Raw genomic sequence first — 21,653 nt, forward strand, 5'->3', positions numbered from 1 at the left:
TATATATAAATATAGATACAGATATATCCCTTGAGTATGTTAAGGAATACATGCATACAATGGAGATGATACTTGGGGGTGTTTTTCTAGAGTGGCAACACAGCATTCCCCCCCTTACTAGCGGTTTCAGTTACCCACAAGCAACTGCAGTTTAGAAATATTAAATGGAAAACTTGAACAGTCATAAGTTTTAAATGTGTGTCATTCTGAGTAGCATGATGAAATCTCACACTTCCCTGCGTAGGATGTGAATTATTTTTCAGTCCGGTGTATCCTCACTGTGTATACCTTACCTGCCTGTTAGTCACTTAGTAGCTGTCTCCATTATCAAACAGACTGTCATTGTATTAGAGTACTTTTGTTCATGCACTTAATCATATTTTCAAGCACTTAATAATATTTTACTTAATAATGGCCCCAAAGCACAAAAGCAGTGATACTGGCAATTTAGATATGACAAAGAAAAGCCATAAAGTGCTTCCTTTAAGTGAAAGTTGAAAGTTCTCAACTTAATAAGGTACTTTATCATCTCATAACATCATCGTAAGAAGAATGATTACAGCACAATAAGATATTTAGAGAGACCGCATTCACATAACTTTATTACAGTATATTATACATGTTATATTAATTATTATTGTTCATCTCTTACTGTGCCTATTTTATAAATTAAACTTTATTACAAGTATGTAGATATAGAAGAAAACATAGTGCATATAGGGTCCCATCCAATCTGTGGTTTCAAGTCTCCACTGAGAGTCTTGTATCCCTGTGGATAAGGGGGGACTACTGAAGATCTGTGAGCTCTAGCCACTCCTCCTCATGGATCTCCTTTCGACTTCTTCCAGAGTCACTGACTTCAGCCATGGAATGGAATTAGCCTAACTGGCTCAGCATGATAAAATCTTCATAGAATGATAACAGTAATTTCATCTATTTTATCTCTGTGTAAACAATTTAAGTAATACTTTTTGTTTCATCTAGATTGTCTTACAAGGACATGCAGCAAGAGTGACTGCTAAATCTCAACAGAGTGGAGAGAAGGCGTTTCGATGTGAATATGATGGATGTGGAAAATTATATACAACAGCTCATCATCTTAAGGTATATATGAAGAAATGCTGGGTCTAGTTATGAGAATACCTAGGACATTAAATGCCAACATGATAAATTTGTAGCATTCAAATGCCTTCTTTTCCTTCATTTATCAAGGTATGGACCAGTGATGGCAAACCTTTTGAGCTCGGCGTGTCAGCATTTTGAAAAACCCTAACTTAACTCTGGTGCCGTGTCACATATAGAAATTTTTTGGTATTTGCAACCATAGTAAAACGAAGATTTGTATTTTTGATATTTATTTTATATATTTAAATGCCATTTAACAAAGAAAAATCAACCAAAAAAATGAGTTCACGTGTCACTTCTGACACGCGTGTCATAGGTTCGCCATCACTGGACTATAGACACACATTCACACTCACACTCAATCAAAGACACACAAAAGCCTATGCAGATTTTAGAAAATGTCAACTTTTTGAGGGCTTGGACTATGTTTACTTCATCTCTGTCTACATACTGGCACATGGTAAGTACTCTATATATTTGAATACATTTTTGTCAAATGTGAAATTTATAAAGTTATATCAGTAGTGTGTATAATCACTTTGTTAACAGTGATTTGCTGAAATCTAGCAAAAGTTGGTGTTAGTTTGTCCTGTCGTCCAAATATACAGGCCAAGTACTTTCATTGCAGCTAAACACGATATACCATGACTCAAAAATAATAGATCACAATAACTGAATAATTTACAGTGTGGCAGGAAGTGTGCATTTAGTATGTGTGAAGTAGCAACCTCAGAGCCCATCGTCACTACTTAGCAGTGTGTAACCTTAACATGTTACCTACCCGCTTAGTACCTTATTTTCCTTATCTATAAAATTGGATGATAAAATATATTCCCATAGAGTAGTTATGAGAATTAAATAAAACTATACATGTAAAGTATCAAAAAGAATGGCCTGGCATGTGGTAGAAGTTCAATAAATGTTGGCCACTGTCATGATCATTCATTTGTCACAGCAGCACCCTGTGGCAATACTGTTTATGTCCCCACTTTACAGAGAGCATTTAAGGCTACAGCAGGCAAGTGTCGTGGCCACACTGCTAGTCAGTGGTGAAGCCTTGCCTCAGATGGAGGCAAGCAGCAGCCTCTGTATCTTAACCTTCCATTGGGTAGCCTCTCCCTACACTCTGCTCCTGGCTCTCACCATGCAATGTTCCATACACACACCTTTGAGCACTCTAGAAAAATTCACACCTCCACTCTTCCTGTTTCTTATTTAAAATGAGTACTTCTTAACAGAATATTTTGGTCTATACTGAGAATTCCTGGACTGTAGTTTTTGAGAAAAGTTACCTTTTTGTGTGCATATGGTTTTTCCAAAGTAACATACAAATAACAAAATAATTCAGCAGTGAAAAAAAAAATAGGTCTGTGTTGACACCATCTACCTGAGAAATGCCTAAAGGAAATAGAATCATTTTGTGTTTTAATGACAGGTTCATGAAAGGTCACACACGGGAGACCGGCCTTATCAGTGTGAGCATCCTGGCTGTGGGAAAGCGTTTGCAACAGGTAAAAACATGAATTTGCTTCACTTAGGAGTCAAGCAGAGGCAGGCCTGAGGCAGTAACTGACCCCTTGCTTTTGTCTGAATTAGCAAGCACACAATGACCAGTTTTTCAGTCTGTACCTTAGCTACCTCTTATCCTACTTGCTCTATTCTCTCTCTCTTCCCATTTTTCTCCTCAGGCCTATTTTATTTCTGCCTACTTTGTTTGGTGTTTCACTCCACACCCTGCTTTATTTTAGCAGGAAAAATAAAAGCTGGCACAGAATTTAACATTAGGACAGACCTTAGGGGGAACCCTGGGGAACTGGGACAGATCCAGCAGGGCCAGGAGGAGTACCTCATTCCATGTCTTGAGTCCACTTCAGGTTTTTGGGTTATGAGTTATGAGCATCTAATAAGACGGGAACACTTTTTAAAAAGACACATCCTCTTCTAGACAGAGATGAAACAATTGAATTTCCAGCATGACAGTCCTGAGCTGTCATATTCTTGTACATTTTATTTTATTTTTTATTTCAGAGAGGAAGGGAGAGGGAGAGAGAGAAACATCAATGATGAAAGAGAATCATTGGCTGAAACCGGTTTGGTTCAGTGGATAGAGCGTCGGCCTGCAGACTGAAAGGTCCCAGGTTCGATTCCGGTCAAGGGCATGTACCTGGGTTGCGGGCACATCCCCAGTGGGAGATGTACAGGAGGCAGCTGATCGATGTTTCTCTCTCATCGATGTTTCTGACTCTCTATCTCTCTCCCTTTCTCTCTGTAAAAAATCAATAAAATATATTTTTAAAAAAAAAGGAAAGAGAATCATTGATCAGCTAGCTCCTGCATGCCCCCACAGTGGGGACTGAGCCCGCAAACCGGGCATGTGCCGACTGGGAATCGAACCGTCACCTCCTGGTTCATAGGTCCACGCTCAACCACTGAGCCATGCTGGCCAGGCCTCTTGTACATTTTCAATAGTTATTTTGTTGTGCTTGCCTAGTATTATAGCCTTGGTGTTTACTATATTTTTCAATAGTTTAATTTCAACAGGCATGGTTAGAGGGGTCTTGTGTAATTAAATTTCTTTTACATTTTTTTTAAAGGTTATGGATTAAAAAGTCATGTCAGAACTCATACAGGAGAAAAGCCATATCGGTGTTCAGAAGATAACTGTACTAAATCCTTTAAAACTTCAGGAGATCTACAGAAACATATCAGAACTCATACAGGTACAGTACTGGTGTGAACAAATCTGTCTAGGCCAGCAGTCGCCAACCGGTGGTCCATGAGGTCCGAAAGGTTCTCGACTGCTGCCCTAGACCACCAACTCTCAGTATCTAAAAGGGATTGTCTAAGTAACAGGCTTATTTACCTAGGATTACACACATACTTCGTAGACCAACTGAGACCAGAACCTAAGGCACCCAGTGGTTTCTCAACTTAGTATTGCTTCTCATGCATCAAGCTACTGCTAAAAAAAAGTGTTCGAGCCCCTAACAGCCTCACAGAAAGAAAGGCTTGCAGTTTCCTTGTGATCATCTCTCCTCCCCTTAAAATTTTCTTCTCTTTTTTTAAAACAGCATTTTGCCCTTATCTTCCCTCTCTTCTGCTCTCTTCCTTGTGTGTAGAATTGGTGTTATAAAGGTAATTATTTGCTTTGGATTAGAGCTGGAAGAATTTTAGAAACTGTTGATAAGAGATTCTATTATAAGCTGTTGACTAAGTGACATAGCATAAGAATTTCGTTTGAGATTTACTTCAGATGTTCTAAATATAGTGTAAGTTTGTCCCCAAATACCTCTAAGCATTCTGAAATAGTTTATCAGATTTTTCTGGAGGATTCTTCCAGTCATTAAAATTTAACTTTTAGTTCAAATATGATTTAAAATTGGCTTTGCTTTATAATGTTCAGGAACAAAGCTGTAGGTCTGTGCTTCTAGTTCATTCATGCACTTACTTTTATCCATTGTACCAAAAGCAAGTGTTTCCGAGCTCCTGCAAATTCTATTTGGATTTGCTATATGCTGCCAACTTTTCATATAAAGTTACATAAAACCATTAAACTAGTTCTATTAATATTTGGTCTAAACATCAGAATTGTGATTCCTTTGATAGTATTCATTTCGCACACCACATATTCATGTGGTTTTTAAATTATGAGTATTTTCATTGGTAAAATGTTAGATTGAGTAGGGGGTTTCAGAGACTTCTATTATAAACAAGTGATTTCAGTGGGAAAACAAAGAAAGGTGCTACAGAGTTAAAACATTTGAGCTGGGAAAACATTAGTGGTCATTTTTTGATCCAGAGAGGAGAAGAGATTTAACCAAGATAAACTCTTTATTCGCCTTAGGTTAATGTACTGAACAGAACCTCATTAAAGAAAGGATCAAGGATTCCTGCTCCTTTTTATTATTTTATTTTAAATATTTTTTATGTTTTTATGGATTTTAGGGAGAGGGAGGGAAAGGGAGAAAGAGAGAGAGAGAAACATTGATTGGCTGCCTCCTGCATGCCCCACACTGGGGATCAAGCCTGAAACCCTGGCATGTAGCCTGACCAGGAATCAAACCAATGACCTTTTGGTGCACGGGATGACGCTCAACCAACTGAGCAACTCGGCCGAGGCTCCTGCTCCTTTTTGTTTTTAATTAATTTATTATTATTTTTTAATCCTCACCAGAGGATATTTTTTTCCCATTGATTTTTTTTAAAAATATACTTTATTGATTTTTTACAGAGAGGAAGGGAGAGGGATAGAGAGTTAGGAACATCGATGAGAGAGAAACATTGGTCAGCTGCCTCCTGCACACCTCCCACTGGGGATGTGCCCGCAACCCATGTACATGCCCTTGACTGGAATCGAACCTGGGACCCTCCAGTCCGCAGACCGATGCTCTATCCACTGAGCCAAGCCAGTCACGGCTCCCATTGATTTTTGAAGAGAGTGGAAGGGAGGGAGGAGAGGGGGAGAGAGAGTGAAATATCCACCTGGAAGAGACACATGGATTGGTTGCCTCTGGCACTTGCCCAGAGAGGCCAGGGATCCGAACCTGCAAATGAGGTACATGCCCTTGGCTGGGAGTCAAACCCTTCGTTCATCTCTACACACACACACACACACACACACACACACACACATTTAGAGAGAGAGAGATTTTCTTTTTAATCCCAGAAGTTGTTTGCTTTATTTGAGCTCATTTAAGAAAAGGTCACATGGGAATCAAAAGCAAAGGCTGTTTTCTGATTGACGGTTTAAAGGCCCTTTGCGTTTTGATGTTGTATAAAGCCTATATGAAAAAAGGATTATAGCTGGCAAAGTAGACTTTTAAAGTAGACTTTTTCATAAGATTCGAATGAGAACAATAAAATATTCAGCAAGGATTTTTGAGGCATCTTATGTGCTAGAGTCCAGCCGTGGGCAAACTACGGCCCGCGGGCCGGATCCGACCCGTTTGAAATGAATAAAACTAAAAAAAAAAAAAAGACCGTACCCTTTTATGTAATGATGTTTACTTTGAATTTATATTAGTTCACACAAACACTCCATGCTTTTGTTCCGGCCCTCCGGTCCAGTTTAAGAACCCATTGTGGCCCTCGAGTCAAAAAGTTTGCCCACCCCTGTGCTAGACACTAGATTTTAAAACAACCAAAAATTATTTTTCTTCAAGGTATTATAGAATAAATAAAGTTGTGGAGAGGTTTGTAGGGAATTCTAGAGTTATTCTAACTGAATCTAGCATTGTTCTTAATCCTATTTTAACAGTGTGCGTGTGTGTGTGTGTGTGTGTGTGTGTGTGTGTGTGTGTGTTTCTTTATGACATTTCTTTCTTTGCTTTTCTCAGCTTATTTTTTAATATGCCCATCTAAATGATTCCATCTTGGGGAGTCATGTAATCAGTGATGAGTTTTGAATACTGTTCAGGTTTTCCTATGTAAATTTAAGTTTGGAGTAGAAGATGCTGTTTGGGGAGGCGGGGGGGCAGGGGGTGGAAAGGAACAATCTGAAAGGGAAGCTCACATACAAGAATTCTAGAACCTTGAGCATTACCCTAAGCAGAATTAAAGAATCAGACATTATGATTTTTTATGTATTTTTGTATCATTTACTTTATTCCCTTGTGTGTTTTCAGGAGAAAGACCCTTTAAATGTCATTTTGAAGGCTGTGGTCGGTCTTTTACAACATCAAATATCAGAAAAGTGCATATTAGGACACACACAGGAGAAAGACCTTATTACTGCACAGAACCAGGATGTGGAAGGGCATTTGCCAGTGCAACCAATTATAAAAACCATGTGAGGATACACACAGGTAACAGTCTCTGATTTTTTGGTCTTCTAACTTTTTCTTTTAAGAATAAACATCTTTCCCTGGCCGGTGTGGCTCAATTGGTTGGGCACCAGTTCGATTCCCAGTCAGGGAACATTGTCTGGGTTTCTGGCTCCATCCGAGGTGAGGGGCAGGCAGGAGGCAGCTGATCCATATTGTGCTCTTTCGTCATTGATGTTTCTATCTCTCCTTCTCCCTTCCTCTGTCTCTAAAAATCAATTTAAAAAAATAAACACCTTTATTACATGAACTAAGATAGGAGGGAAGAGGATGTATTTGCCTTTCTAGGCCTTGCCCTCTAGCACATAACCATCTGCCCGGCCACACTGGCCTGTCTGGAGTGACATGTACAAGAAATTTCCCCTGCTGGAACTGCGCCTCTAGAAGACTGTTGATTGTGGCATTCTTTTTCCTTTCATCATGTTTCTTAATTTTCTCTGATCATTTTTTGTTTAAAGTCTCTTCCTCCTCAGGAGTCAGTTTGGCCCATTTGTAGCACAAAGTTTGTAATTTTTTTTTTTTTTAAATATATTTTATTGATTTTTTACAGAGAGGAAGGGAGAGAGACAGAGAGTTAGAAACATCGATGAGAGAGAAACATCGATCAGCTGCCTCCTGCACACCCCCCACTGGGGATGTGCCCACAACCCAGGTACATGCCCTTGACCGGAATCGAACCTGGGACCCTTCAGTCCGCAGGCCGACGCTCTATCCACTGAGCCAAACCGGTTTCGGCAAAGTTTGTAATTTTGATGCTCCACATTGTGGACATATTTTTTGGTGGGTGGGAATGGAAAGGTGAATGGAATAGGAGAGTAGAGCAGAATGTGCATTAGTTTTACAAGAAATTTAAGATATTTTTATTACTGGTATTAAGAGTAAATTGTGATAACTCAAAATTAAAAGACATGTATACAGACTGAAGCTTCAGTTGCTTAAGTCAGTGTTTCTCAGGCTGCACTCAAAAACCCCTGGGTATTTCTGGATATATTTTCAGGGATCAACAACAATCCCTTTCTTTTGAACAATGTCATTAACTGCCAATATTGCTATGGGCAGAGGGGAAGCTTTAAGAGAATATAAAGAAAATTTGCTTTCTTAGAAAAAGAAATCACTCAGTCAATAATATAAAAAGAAATTAAAGGGACATGAGACCATAAGCAAAGAGACTGATCAAGGTCATTTAGAATATTTGAAGTGAGGTAGAGAGAGATACAAATGAAAGACATTTAAGAGGTATTGGCTAAGGACTTAGTAACCAGGATAGTCATGAGGAATAAAGAAGAACCAATCATTCTAGCTTGTGATAAAGTTGAATGATGCTAAGATGGGGAAGAGCAGGTTAGAAAGGAAGTGTAGTGGTGTCGCTTAGGAATATATAGGTCTCTAGGTACCCCTCAACACCTGAACTCTTACCATCTGTATATTTGGTATAATGATTTGCAAAATTTTTACTCACAATTGATGATCCAAATTGAAAACCACTATAATAAGTCTACTTGTGGGTGTATTTTTCTGTGAAAGGAAAAAAATATTAAGTTGCATGTGAGTCTCGATGAGAGAACAAACAGTATACTGGAGTCATATTTCTGATACAGTTATATCTTATGCTTGCATTGTGTGTTATATGTTATTGCTATTATTTTCCCTGCATAATTAAGTTAATGTATTTTCTAAGAAAGTGGAAAATTGCCTATAAAACCCTAAGAGGTCTAAAAAGGTGGCTGTAGGTTGGAAGAAAAATTATATTTTGATCATATAATTTGCATTCCTTTTATAGCTTTAATATTTTTCATTTTTGACCCCCGGCGTGGTTCAGTGGTTGAGCATCAATCTATGAACCAGGAGATCATGGTTTGATTTCCGGTTAGGGCACATGCCTAGGTTTCGGGCTCAATCCCCAGTAGGGGCCGTGCAGGAGACAGCTGGTCTATGATGTTTATAAAATCCTTACAGTAAACTGCATTAGTTATAATAATAATTGTATTTATTGTCATTATTAGTATGATATCATTAATCATATCTAGATTATCTAGTTATGGGTAGATTGCAATTTTACCAAAAAGGCTTAGAGTTGAACTGGGAAACATCTTCATCCTTAATTTTCTCATCCCTTGAAATTAAGGGGAAAGTGGTGTTCAGACACAGGATGACATTCAGGGTGCAGACTACCCTTTAACCAAATCAAAAGCATTGTTAGGGAGTCTTTTCTTGTGAGCTGCTCATGACAGGATAGAAAGGGATTTGGAAACTACTTCTTTTTGCCATTATAGCCCGTTTTCCTCCCCCTTCTCCCAAAGTATGGAATGATTATGCCTTCATGTGAAAAGTTTATTTATTTTGTTTTGTGTTTTTTTGCCTTTCTTTACTTAGGGGAAAAGCCATATGTTTGTACAGTCCCTGGGTGTGATAAAAGGTTTACAGAATATTCTAGTTTGTATAAACATCATGTTGTTCACACTCATTCCAAACCTTACAACTGTAACCACTGTGGGAAGACATATAAGCAGATCTCCACGCTGGCCATGCACAAACGGACCGCCCACAACGACACAGAGCCAATTGAGGAGGAGCAGGAAGCCTTCTTCGAGCCTCCCCCAGGTGAGGACTTTGTCTAGTGTCTCTGTGTTTGAGAATCAGCAGTAATTTATGATTTATAGTATTTTCTCAACTGATAGAGCTTCATTTAAATAATCACACAACCATACAATTTATAATTGTGGTAAGTGCTATCAAAGAAAGTACTTCAGGATGTATAAGAAGGGAACTTTCGCCCCGCCAGTTTGGCTCAGTGGATAGAGCGTCGGCCTGCAGACTGAAAGGTTCCAGGTTCGATTCCGGTCAAGGGCATGTACCTTGGTTTCAGGCACATCCCCAGTAAGGGGTATGCAGGAGGCAGCTGATTGGTGTTTCTCTCTCATCGATGTTTCTAACTCTCTATCCTTCTCCTTCCTCTCTGTAAAACATAAATAAAATATATTAAAAAAAAAAAGAAGGGAACTTTCGTCTAGTCTGGACATCAGAGAAAACTTCCCTGAGGAAGTGATTTTTGAGATCTAGAGTGTTAACTAGGTGGAGAGGTGGGAGGTGGGGGGAGGGGGGGGCAGAGCAAAGGCCAAAAGAAACATTTCAAATAGAGGGAATGGCACATGGAAAACCCCTGAGGTTGGAGAGAGCAAAGTAAATCGGAGACTGAGAGGAGCCTGGCCAGTGTGGCACTTCTACCTGGAAGGTGTCATCAAACGAGGCTGGAGAGCCAGGCAGGGGCAGCTGGGTTAGGGATGTGTTAAGGATGTTGATCTTAAGCATAAGAGCAGTGAAGCACTCCCAAATAACTTAATTGATTCATGTGCTGTTGGGTAGTGTTGTAGGAGACAAAAACATTCATTTCATTAAGAATAAACTATTGAAAAAATACTTTGGAAAACTACATTCTGTGGTCTTAGTTAAATAACTCAGCTTAGGTAAATAAGGAAAATGAATAGATTTTTCTAAAACAAAAACAACTTACAGATTATCTTAATGTTTCACTGAATACCTCCTAAGTGAGATAAATTTGAAAATTAAAAACACACACACACACACACAAAAACCTTTCCCATTCTTAACAACTGATGAAGCATTGAAAACATTTAGGTGGCCCTACAGGGTTTGGCTCAGTGGATAGACCATCGGCCTACAGACTGAAGGGTCCCGGGTTCAATTCCGCCAAGGGCACATGCCCTTGTGGATAGGTTGTGTCGGCCGATCCCTGCAGGCCAGACCAAGGGACCCCACCGGTGCATGAATCCATGCACCAGGCCTCTAGTGATATATAAATAGCTATGGAATAGGACAACAGGAAAAACAAAGTAATGACTGCCATGGAAATTATGCCAGGATGACTATGGCCATATGAGTGCATGCATCAACCACTAACTTTGAGAACTACTCTTAAATTAGCATATTATGTCCTTTGAAGGAAAAAAATGTACATTTACCCTATTCCTGCCTTTATTAGTGGTGGAAAAAGATAGAAGAAGAGAGGGTTCAGAAATCTTCCTGGTTGCCAAGTATTGCAGTAATGAACTGTTGAAATTTCTGTTTACTTGCTGGTTCTTTTTGAAATAAAGAAGTGGATGGTGGTTCCTATTCTGTCACTTATTAAATGATTAAGCTTACACCAGATAACATGCCATTACATCGTCTTTACACAATGATGTCATTGTGTACTGATGACTTGCAATCAATTTCCTATTCGTAGTTTGCATTTACACCCCATTCAGATTTGTGGTTAATGTTTATGAAGATTGTCTTATCATTTTTAACAGCTTTTTAAGTGACTGTAAGAAATTGCCATAGTGGAAGGATTATTTGCCAGTCAAGTCTTCCTGTTAGTTCCCCCACTCACTGCCCCAACATACATGTGTAGTATCAGTAATTACTCCAACTAAGAGAATAAGAGAAGTTTCCCAAAATTAGAACACTTAACTTTGATGTTGAAAGGTTTGGTTCAGTCTGCCTTGATTTGCTTTTACTTCGCAAAAATGGAGTTAGAAGAATTGGAAGGAGGTGCTGGAAACCATTTTCATTATGTAGACTATAATACATCTACTTTAATTTGTATAATATTTATTTAATATTTAAAATATCCTCTGTTTTCTAAGCATCTTGGTTGATTGGTCAAATAAATGATTCATTTGTTTTAAACAGGTCAAGGTGAAGATGTTCTTAAAGGGCCCCAGATCACATATGTCACAGGTGTAGAAGGGGATGATGTTGTGTCTACACAAGTAGCCACGGTAACCCAGTCTGGGTTGAGTCAACAGGTTACACTCATATCCCAGGATGGGACTCAGCATGTAAGTATGCACAAAAAGCCAAACAAGTTTAATAATATTTCTCTGAACCTGGGCTTGAAAGTCAGATTAGGTCCCACTTGAGGAAATCCTTGAATATCAGGGCATAAAGTTTGGACCTGAGCTTGTAGGCACTGCTAGCTTTCCTAAAGGTTTTTCAGTAGCATGCTGAGTCTACCTGCAGAAAGATTAGTAGAGAGAAGGTTTGTGACTCTAGAACTCAGATGGTATTACTGGTATAGTTCAAAGGCAAGGCGATGAAGGTCATTACCGCAGTGAAATTGAGGACTTGAAAAGTAATGGATGCATGTGAAACACAATTCAGAGAAGGTATAGGATTTGGTGGCTAAATAGGTCCAGGAGGTGAGATTAAGACATCAGCAGAGCCCTAGCCAGTTTGGCTCAGTGGATAGAATTTTGGCCTGCTGGCTGAAGAGTCCTGGGTTCGATTCTGGTCAAGGGCACATGCCCAGGTTGTGGGCTCAATCCCCAGTTGGGGGCATGCAGGAGGCAGCCAATCAATGATTCTCTGCCATCATTGATGTTTCTCTCTCTCTCTCTCCCTTCCTCTCTGAAATAAAAAAAAAAAAAAAAAACATATTAAAATAAAAAAAGAAATCACATAGCTTTGGCTGAGTGATGACGGCGTCATTAAAAGACCCTAGGAAGTCAGTGATGGGCAGACCTGTAAAATTTCCGAAGGATGGCACTCTCCCTGCTGGAGTCATGGGAGCTTCACATAATTAGTAGAACAGGTATCTTGATTCCCCCAGGAAAAGCAATGTAATAGTTGTTCTCCAATAGTCAGACTTGTTATTGTTTTTCTATATGCCACTAGCCTAAAACAATTCAGACTAGATTTTATTTTTAAGCTCTAGCTAAGATGGGCTTAGCGCCTGGTGGAAATAGGCATCTGGGATTCTTTACCTTCTATATCTGCCTTTTCCTTGGCAAACTCCCTCTTTACCTCTGTCTCTCAGAGCTTTACCTCCCATGATTAATCTGCCATTTGTGTTGGTAACTGTTAAGATGCTAGTGTTAGCTAGGAGGCAAAACGTAGTCAGGATTGGAAAATATGAAGCTCTTGTGCCATCCCATTTAACACCTCCTTACTTTTTTTCTTTTTTAAATTGATTTTGAGAGAGAGAGAGGAAAGGAAAGGGAGAGAGAGATAGAAACATCAAGGAGAGAGAAACATCAATCCTGCATGCCTCCCACCGGAGATGGAGCCCACAACCCAGACATGTGCCCTGACTGTGAATCGAACTTTCAAACTCTTGGTGCATGAGTCAGCACTCAACCACTGAGCCACACCAGCTGGGCCCTCCCCTTAACTTTTGACATCACTAATTCCACACAGACAAGGCCCTCTGGAGATCATTTGATCTAACCTCCCTCCCTCCCTACTATAGGAGAAATTCTCTCCAAAGCAGCCCTAAAATACATGAGGCAGTTTCTCTCTTAAGAGGCAGCCTGTTCCATTTTTGGATAATTACAGTTTTTATCACACAGCAACCTACTACCATGTCATCTACTTAGTGGCTCCTCTTTGACTATATAGAATGAGCTTAATCCCTCTTCACATGCTCCCAAACAGCTATTTTCCCCACTACAATGTTGTATTTTCTGGTAACCTTCCCATTCTCTTCAGGAATTAGGTTTCTGTTCCATTCCTTTAGTCAATTAAACAACAAACATTTATTGAACATCTATCCAGTGCTAGACATTTTGGTAGACTTAGTGTGGGGAGCACAGGAAGGAATTATCATAGTCTAATAGGAGAGAGACCTTCCTAAAATAAACAATCCTATATAATAAAAGGCTAATATGCAAATTGACCAAACGGTGGAACAACCGATCTCTTTGACACGCACTGACCACCAGGGGGCAGACACTCAATGCAGGAGCTGCTCCCTGGTGGTCACTGCACTCCCACAGGGAGAGTGCTGCTCAGCCAGAAGCCAGGCTCACTGCTGGCGAGTGCAGTGGTGGTGGCGGGAGCCTCTTCTGCCTCTGCGGCAGTACCAAGGATGTCCAACTAATGGCTTAGGCCTGCTCCAATTGGACATCCCCCGAGGGCTCCTGGACTGCGAGAGGGCGCAGGCTGGGCTAAAGGCCGCCCCCAAGTGCACAAATGTCGTGCACCAGGCCTCTAGAGTAGTGATGGCAAATCTTTTGAGCTTGGCATGTCAGCATTTTGAAAAACCCTAACTTAACTCTGGTGCCGTGTCACATATAGAAATTTTCTGATATTTGCAACCATAGTAAAACAAAGGTTTATATTTTTGATATTTATTTTATACATTTAAATGCCATTTAACAAAGAAAAATCAACCAAAAAAATGAGTTTGCATGTTACCTCTGACATGCGTGTCATAGGTTCGCCATCACTGCTCTAGAGGCTCATAAAGATGGGTATATAGTTGAGTGCTGTGGCAGTCTGGAGGAAGAAGTAAATGATTTTTCCTGAAGGAATCTTGGAGGCCCTTATAGAGAATGGCTATTCAGTTGGATCATGAAAAATATTCATGAGTGCCGTAACTGGTTTGGCTCAGTGGATGGAGCGTCAGCCTGTGGACTCAAGGGTCCCGGGTTCGATTCTGGTAAAGGGCACATACCTTGGTAGCGGGCACATCCCCAGTAGGGGGTGTGGAGGAGGCAGCTGATTGATGCTTCTCTCTCATCGATGTTTCTAACTCTCTATCCCTCTCCCTTCCTCTCTGTAAAAAAAAATCAATAAAATATATTTTTAAAAAATATTCATGAGTTTGCAAGGGAGAGATTGAAGGAAAGAGCAAAGTCATGAAGATATAATAGTCTGGGACTGCAAATGGTTAGTTGTGGTGGGAGTGCCAAGTGGTTGGTTTGGAAGTATTGGAAGAAGAGTCTGGAGAGGCTGTGAAAGGCCAATCATGAAAGGTCACAAATGCCGTGTAATGAACTGTAGTGATAGGGAGTCACTGGACATTTAAGCAGGGAGCATATTGAAATTTGTTTTTGTAGAAAGGTGTCAAGGCAGAGGGTGATTAGGGAGGGTTAGACTGGATACCTGGAAAGAAGTGGTGTTTGTGGGAAGTCAGATGAGAGAAAGGTAAGGGTCTAAATTGGCAGTAGAGATGAAGAGGAGAAAATGTATTTAAGAAATTTTCTGATAACCTCCTTCTAAAATAGAAGATGTTTATTTGCTCTCCTCAGAGTAGATTTATACAAGGGTTAGGCCTAGTCCTTCATAAAGATTGTCAAATATAACAAGAAACATTGACTGATTTGTAAAATGCATTGTATTGCAGGTCAACATATCTCAAGCTGACATGCAAGCCATTGGCAACACCATCACAATGGTAACGCAGGATGGCACTCCCATCACAGTCCCTGCTCACGATGCAGTCATCTCCTCAGCGGGGACACACTCAGTTGCTATGGTAACTGCCGAGGGTACAGAAGGGCAGCAGGTAATTGCTTTTTTTCTTCTTTTATATCAATCAAAACATGTCAATATCAAAATTGTTAATAGATGTACAGTGTGATATAGCAGTTAAGCACAGAAACTTCACATTGATCCCAGTTTTACAGTTTCTAAGTTACATAACCCTCTGAGTTTGTTTTCATCATCTGTAAAAATAGGAGTGTTGCATCTGGCCCATAAGACTGACATAAGGATTGATTGAGATAGTGCATTTAAACTACTCAGCCCATTAAGTGTTCATTAATGATAGCTCTTCCTGCAATCATCATCATCCTCAGACTCTTAGGGGAAAATTCATTTGCAAAATTTAGTTTATTTAATTTTTTGAATATATAATATATTCACATAGTTCAAAAATCAGAACGTATATACAGGTATGCATTGAAAAATCTTCCTTCTGGCACTCTCCCTCCCAGGAGTCCAGGAATACGCCCATGCCTTCCCCTTTCCCTCACGCCCCCCACCCTTCACCATTCGCTTCCTCACTCCCAAGTTCCAAATTCCCTTCCTTTACCTCCATAACTTCCTAAGCCCATTTCTTCTAGGAATTACTTTTTCTGCCTCTGTAATTTACCCAATATATGTTCTCTTACAAAAAAAAAGTCTTCCCACCCCTGCCTCCATCAACCTAGTTCTTGCCCCGTAGAGATAATCCACATTTATTGGTTTCTCGTGTATTCTTCCAATGATTCATGAAGCATATACAAACAAATACAGTCATTTTCCCCATTTCCTTTTTTTGATGGTAGTAAAGTGTTCTTTACCTTGTTGGTTTTTTAATTTACTAATATATCTAGAAAGTGTATTTCATTATATAGAGAGCTTCCTCATTCTTTTTTTAATCTATATTGTATTCCACTGTATGGGTATGCCATAATTCATTTGGTTTTTGCTGTTTCAAATAGCACATAACCTTGTGCACATGTGATTTTGCATGTGTATGAGTATATCTTGTAGGTAAATCCCTTGAGCGGAATTGGTGGGTAAAAAGATATATGGGTTTGCAATTGTAATGTGTTGCCCAACTTCCCTTCTAGGGTTGTGCCACTCTATATTCCTGCCGGCAGTGTTTGAGAGTGCCAAGCTACTCTTCCCTTTTTGTCCCTGTGGAAAAAAAATCCTTTTGGATTTTTGTCAATCTGATGTATCTCTTTGTAGTTCTAATTTTTTATTTTCATTAAAATACATGATATTGATTAATACATTTAAAAACTGTTCTTGTACAGTGCTGAAGGCAATGTTAAGTTTCACTGCAGTGAGAGTCTGTCTTAATTAGTAGCTCTCATTCTTTGTAAATTCATTTATAGATTTCAATACCGTCATAATGAAAATTTCAGCAGACTTTTTTTTATGATATAGATAATCCAATTCTAAAATTTACCTGAAAATGCAAAGGACCTATAAAAGCCAAAACAATATTGAAAAAAGAACAAAGTTGAAGTTCTTCTACACCTTGAAATACAAAACTCAGAATCTTAAAGCTTCTGGAGAATTGAGTATTTTTGCAGCCTTAGAAAAAAGATTTAAGATACAGAATGTACTAACAAAAGAGAAAACTGACCAATTGGACTTCATCAAAATTAATTCTGCTCACCAAAATATATCACTAAGAAAAAGTGCCAAACTGGGAAAAAGTTAGTCACAGTATTTATATATCTGACAGTGAACTTGTATTGGATATATATGAGAAACCCTCTACAAATCAATAATAAAAACATGAACAGCCCATTAAAAATGAGCAGAATAAATAAATAAAGTTTTTAAAAAGAGCACATTTGATTGCTTATTTAACAGACCCTTTACAAAAGAAGATGACTGGCAATAACACAAAAAGTACTTAACATCTTTAGTCATTAAAGAAGAGCAAATTAAAATCTCAGTGAGATACCTTTTCAGACACAGGAAAATGGCTAAAATAAAAGAAGACTTAAAACCAGATGTTGGCAAAGATGTGAAGTAACTGGAACATTCATATACACTAGTGGGAGTGTAAAATGATACCACCACTTAGAAGAACAGTTTAGCAGTTTCTTATAAAATCGAACATACCTCTGCTCTTTGACCCAGAAATTCCACTAGAATTCATACTGTATTGTTCCACTTGTACGAAATCCAAGAGCAGACAAAACAAATCCATGCGATAGAAATCAGAAAGTTCTGCTTGGCTTGGGAAGGACATTGATGGCAGGGAATATGGAGGAACTGTACTATATCTTGTTTTAGGTGCCAGTTTCACAGATTATCTGTCAAAACGCAATAGAGCACCTAAGATGGGTACTTATTTATTGCTTGCTAATTATACCTTATGCAAAAAACACACAAAACAACACAACTTTCAGGCTGTCTTATAGAATGGTCCCACCTAATCAGTTTGCAGCCATTTCCATGGCTCTAGAATACTTGGTTGGGTTTATAACTCAGCTTGGGTAAATATACCTTGTACTAATTATAGTTGCAGGTCTGGAAAGATAGTGACCCTAAAGCAAACATTCTTATGCAGCTTATCTGTAGCCTGTGGGCTAAGACAGTTCTCTGGAGAGATAGGAAAATTCTCAGAAGACAAGGCTTTGAGGGCTGGAATGAAATCAGTCTGCTTCCAGCACTAGGGATATCACAAGGGTGGGAGGTTTTACATGAGGACCAGCTACTGCCATTGCTTCTCTGCTGCAGCTGTAGGCCATTGTGCAGATGTTGATGATCTACTTGGGTGTTCAGACTCCACCTGTGGATTTATGAAGGGCAGGCTTTAGCATTATTTGTAGTCCAGACCCTCTAACTTGGCAGGATAGAAACTAAATGTTGTCTCTCCTGTAGTGAGTGTTGCTGAAATCTCCACTTTTTCAGACTTCCAGCTGCTGCTTTCTACCAGAATTATTGGAACTTACCGATACACTGGCAGTTCTGGGGTCTTAAGGAATTGGGGAGAGTTTATACACAGATTTGGGGGGGTCCCCCTCTGGTTTTCTCCTTTCTAGAATATTCCTCCCAATGTATGGCCATTCTGGCAGCCCTAGACTCCATTATCTCATACATTAAGTTGCCCTGTGCTGCGCAGACTGGGGAATGGTCTCAGTGAAAAAGCTATTTCAGCAGAGATGTGAACCAACATGGTTTCCTTTTTTGAGAATCCCCTGCAGTTTCTGCCTGCTTTTCCTCATTCTTCAATGCTTTCAACAGTTGCTTTTTTCTATTTTTGTCCACAGTTTATGATAGTTATCTGCAGGATGGGTTAGTCCGATATAAATCACTGCCCTTGCTGGGCCAAACTCTGTTACTAGATTATGAAACATTGCTGGGATTGATCCAGTTTAGCATTTTAGTGGACTAGTGGCCAAGAAAAACAGAAATTTTATTTTTTAATCTATTCTTCCTCTGAGTTTGGCTGAGCAAAATTTTAGAATATCATATAACAGAAGTAGTTGATGCCATTTTCCATGTTATCTACATAGGAAGAGTTACATTTGTGGTTTAAGAGCCATGAAAGCACTTTTAACCACTCTGGATAGATGCTTCAGCAACAATATGCAAAGATTCCATGGCATCTAAAATAGGAAATGAGTATAACAAGATATGTTGCTATTTGTCAGTAATGCTACTGGTCCTTTCAGTTTTCCTGGAGTCTAATGAAAAGGTAACGGGTAAACAGGAGAAAACAGTGTATTATCGACCACTGCTCCAAACTTGGAAATAGACATTTGATATTTGAATTATTCCACATGTGTAACTTTCCAAGCATCCACTTAGGGGTAATAGAACCCAGGCACAGTCATGTCTCCCCTGAGTAATAGAGTCTGTGATAGGGATCCACTTCTCCAGTATCCTCTACCCTGATATACCATTGCCTCACTCCATAATCTTGGATAAATCCCTTCTTTCTGAGCCTCGGTATTCTCAAAAGAGGAGTCCAGAGCAGACAATATATAAGGAAGGTCTCTTCAGCTTCAGGCTTCTGCAGCTCTGTGGTCAGAAGGGAGTTTTTCCTTTTGAATTTGAAGACAGTCCTTTTCTTTGAAAGGATTTTAACCTATTTAAATCATAATTTTTTTAGCCCTAGCTGGTTTGGCTCAGTGGATAGAGCATTGGCCTGCAGACTGAAGGGTCCCAGGTTCAATTCCAGTCAAGGGCATATGCCCAGGTTGCAGGCTCAATCCCCAGTAAGGGGTGTGCAGGAAGCAGCCAATCCATGATTCTCTCTCATTGATGTTTCTATCTCTCTCTTCCTCCCTCTCCCTTCCTCTCTGAAATTAATAAAAATATATATGTATTTTTTAAATCATAGTTTTAATTCTTTTGTGTATTTTTTGGTTAAGGTTGCAATTGTGGCTCAGGACTTGGCAGCATTCCACACTGCCTCATCAGAAATGGGGCACCAGCAGCACAGCCATCACTTAGTAACCACAGAAACCAGACCTCTGACCTTAGTGGCAACATCCAATGGTACCCAGATTGCAGTTCAGGTGAGTCCAGAGGCAGCTGTCTTCCCTAACTTTGCATATTCTAGGGGAATTTTTAGTGAGAAAAATAAAGCTTCTAGTATGTATCCCATATGCATCAAGCCAGCTATCTTAACTCTCAGAAAAAAAGTCTTATTAGGCCCTAGCTGGTTTGACTCAGTGGATAGAGCATCAGCCTGCAGACCAAAGGGTACTGGGTTCGATTCTGATCTAGGGCATGTACCTAGGTTGCAGGCTTCTCCCTGGCCCAGGCCCTGGTTGGGGCTCATGCAGGAGGCAACCAATCAATGCGTTTCTCTCACATCGACATTTCTCTCTGTCTTTCCCTCTCTTTAACTCTAAAAATCAATGGAAAAATATCCTCAGTTGAGGATTAAAAAAGAACACACTGATGAAAATTCCAGCCATTGGTTTTAATTTAGCTTATGGGCATAGAAGCTAAAGGCTCAGGAAGCGCTCTAAATTATCTCCCTTGGAAAAGATGGCTGTCTTTTGTCCCTTGCATGTGCAAAAGTTTACCAAAATCCTAAATAAAGAAACTGTATTATTTTCCCCTGTAAGAAGTGGGTTTGTTTTAGTTTTTACTTTCTCTTACTGATAGGATCAAGTGGAGGTTGTTTAACAAGCCCAGGTGCCAGAAATCCCACTTCTGGCATACAAGATTCCTTTGGCATTATCTTGATTGTGGGTTTGTGTATGTTCCTGTTTCAGCTTGGAGAACAGCCATCTCTGGAAGAAGCCATCAGAATAGCATCCAGGATCCAACAGGGAGAAACACCAGGGCTGGATGACTAATCCTGAGAGCAGTAAAGCCGGGGAGCCTTTCATCTTCAGGCAGCAGAGTTCCAGGAAGCCCGGGGCCCAGGAAAATGATAACTTTTCCATTCCTCAACACTGTACACGTTTTTATGCAAGAGTGGAGAACATTTTATTCTTGACACTTTTGTGCATATAATCCTTGGAATAGATTTCCAAATTGATTCATTGTGTACAAGGAAGTATGAAATTAGGGCAATCCAGTAAATTTTCACATTACTCTTTTATCACATTGCAGACTCCTAGAGTCTTTATATAAGACAGTGAAGTCTTACCGAGACTTAGGGTGGATTTTTAACTTACTGTGAAAAAAAACCACACAAATAAAGGCTATATCTAAAATATCAAAGGTTCTATATGTCACACAATCATAATTCCAAAAGCCATCATGGATAATAAAGAATGTAAAGCCTTCAAATATTTCCCCCGGTTAGTAGAGTGTCTGCAGCTTTTGTTCTACTGTATATTTGTCTGTTTTTATTTGTGTCTCATGGTTTGAAGACTGTTCATTAAGGCTTCCATTCCTGTTAATTACCAGCTCTTCAAGCTGAAATGCTAATTATATTAGCACTACATTGGATTATGTATAAAATTACAAAGTTTGGTTACTTAAAATTAAAAAGCTAAATCCAGTACTTTGGTTTTGTTAAAGACTTTACTTAGTGTTCATGTTTTTGTTACTGTTTTTAAAAAAAATAATGCACTATCAAAGTTTGACCACAATCTGGAGCCCAGATAACAGTGGCTTTACTCTGAAAATAAGGTTAGTGGGTTGGTGTAAATTATTTATTTTTTTGCTTATGTACTTTTGTTTTAAAGCTTATTTACCCTAAAGTTTATTATTTTGAATACAGCAATTTTTAAAATGTTACCTTTATATTTGTTTTATTAAATTGGTATGGGGGTGGGGGGAACTGTTACAGAAAATACCACGAATGTAATAGATTATAACCCAACACACATGATTGAGAGTATATTGTAGATCAAGCACCGAATAAGTACTATTCTATACATTTTTATGTACTCATAACAGTTTTGTGAGATATATGGAATTTACAATCCCATATTTGTACAGGAGGAAAGTGAAGTTCCAAAGAAGTTAAGTGTCTTACCCAGGTCTATGGCTGTGAAG

At 39.3% G+C, this 21,653-nt stretch overlaps 1 protein-coding gene across 4 annotated transcripts in view; it reads left to right on the forward strand.

Moving 5' to 3' along the window:
- The window catches only part of ZNF143 (zinc finger protein 143), a 32,992-nt gene extending 11,839 nt beyond the window's left edge, over nucleotides 1-21,153 (forward strand). For all 4 annotated transcript variants that reach the window (XM_036325338.1, XM_036325340.1, XM_036325341.1 and 1 more), the window contains 9 exons: nucleotides 985-1,104; nucleotides 2,561-2,636; nucleotides 3,720-3,845; nucleotides 6,750-6,929; nucleotides 9,321-9,548; nucleotides 11,640-11,788; nucleotides 15,076-15,237; nucleotides 19,562-19,708; nucleotides 20,417-21,153. In XM_036325338.1, the coding sequence (XP_036181231.1) occupies nucleotides 985-1,104; nucleotides 2,561-2,636; nucleotides 3,720-3,845; nucleotides 6,750-6,929; nucleotides 9,321-9,548; nucleotides 11,640-11,788; nucleotides 15,076-15,237; nucleotides 19,562-19,708; nucleotides 20,417-20,500 (1,272 nt within the window). In that variant the 3' untranslated portion in view covers nucleotides 20,501-21,153. The remainder of the gene's footprint in view (nucleotides 1-984; nucleotides 1,105-2,560; nucleotides 2,637-3,719; nucleotides 3,846-6,749; nucleotides 6,930-9,320; nucleotides 9,549-11,639; nucleotides 11,789-15,075; nucleotides 15,238-19,561; nucleotides 19,709-20,416) is intronic.
- Nucleotides 21,154-21,653: the final 500 nt, after the last annotated feature.

This window comes from Myotis myotis, unplaced genomic scaffold (genome assembly GCF_014108235.1).
Source record: "Myotis myotis isolate mMyoMyo1 unplaced genomic scaffold, mMyoMyo1.p scaffold_m19_p_10, whole genome shotgun sequence".
NCBI classification, from domain to species: domain Eukaryota; kingdom Metazoa; phylum Chordata; class Mammalia; order Chiroptera; family Vespertilionidae; genus Myotis; species Myotis myotis.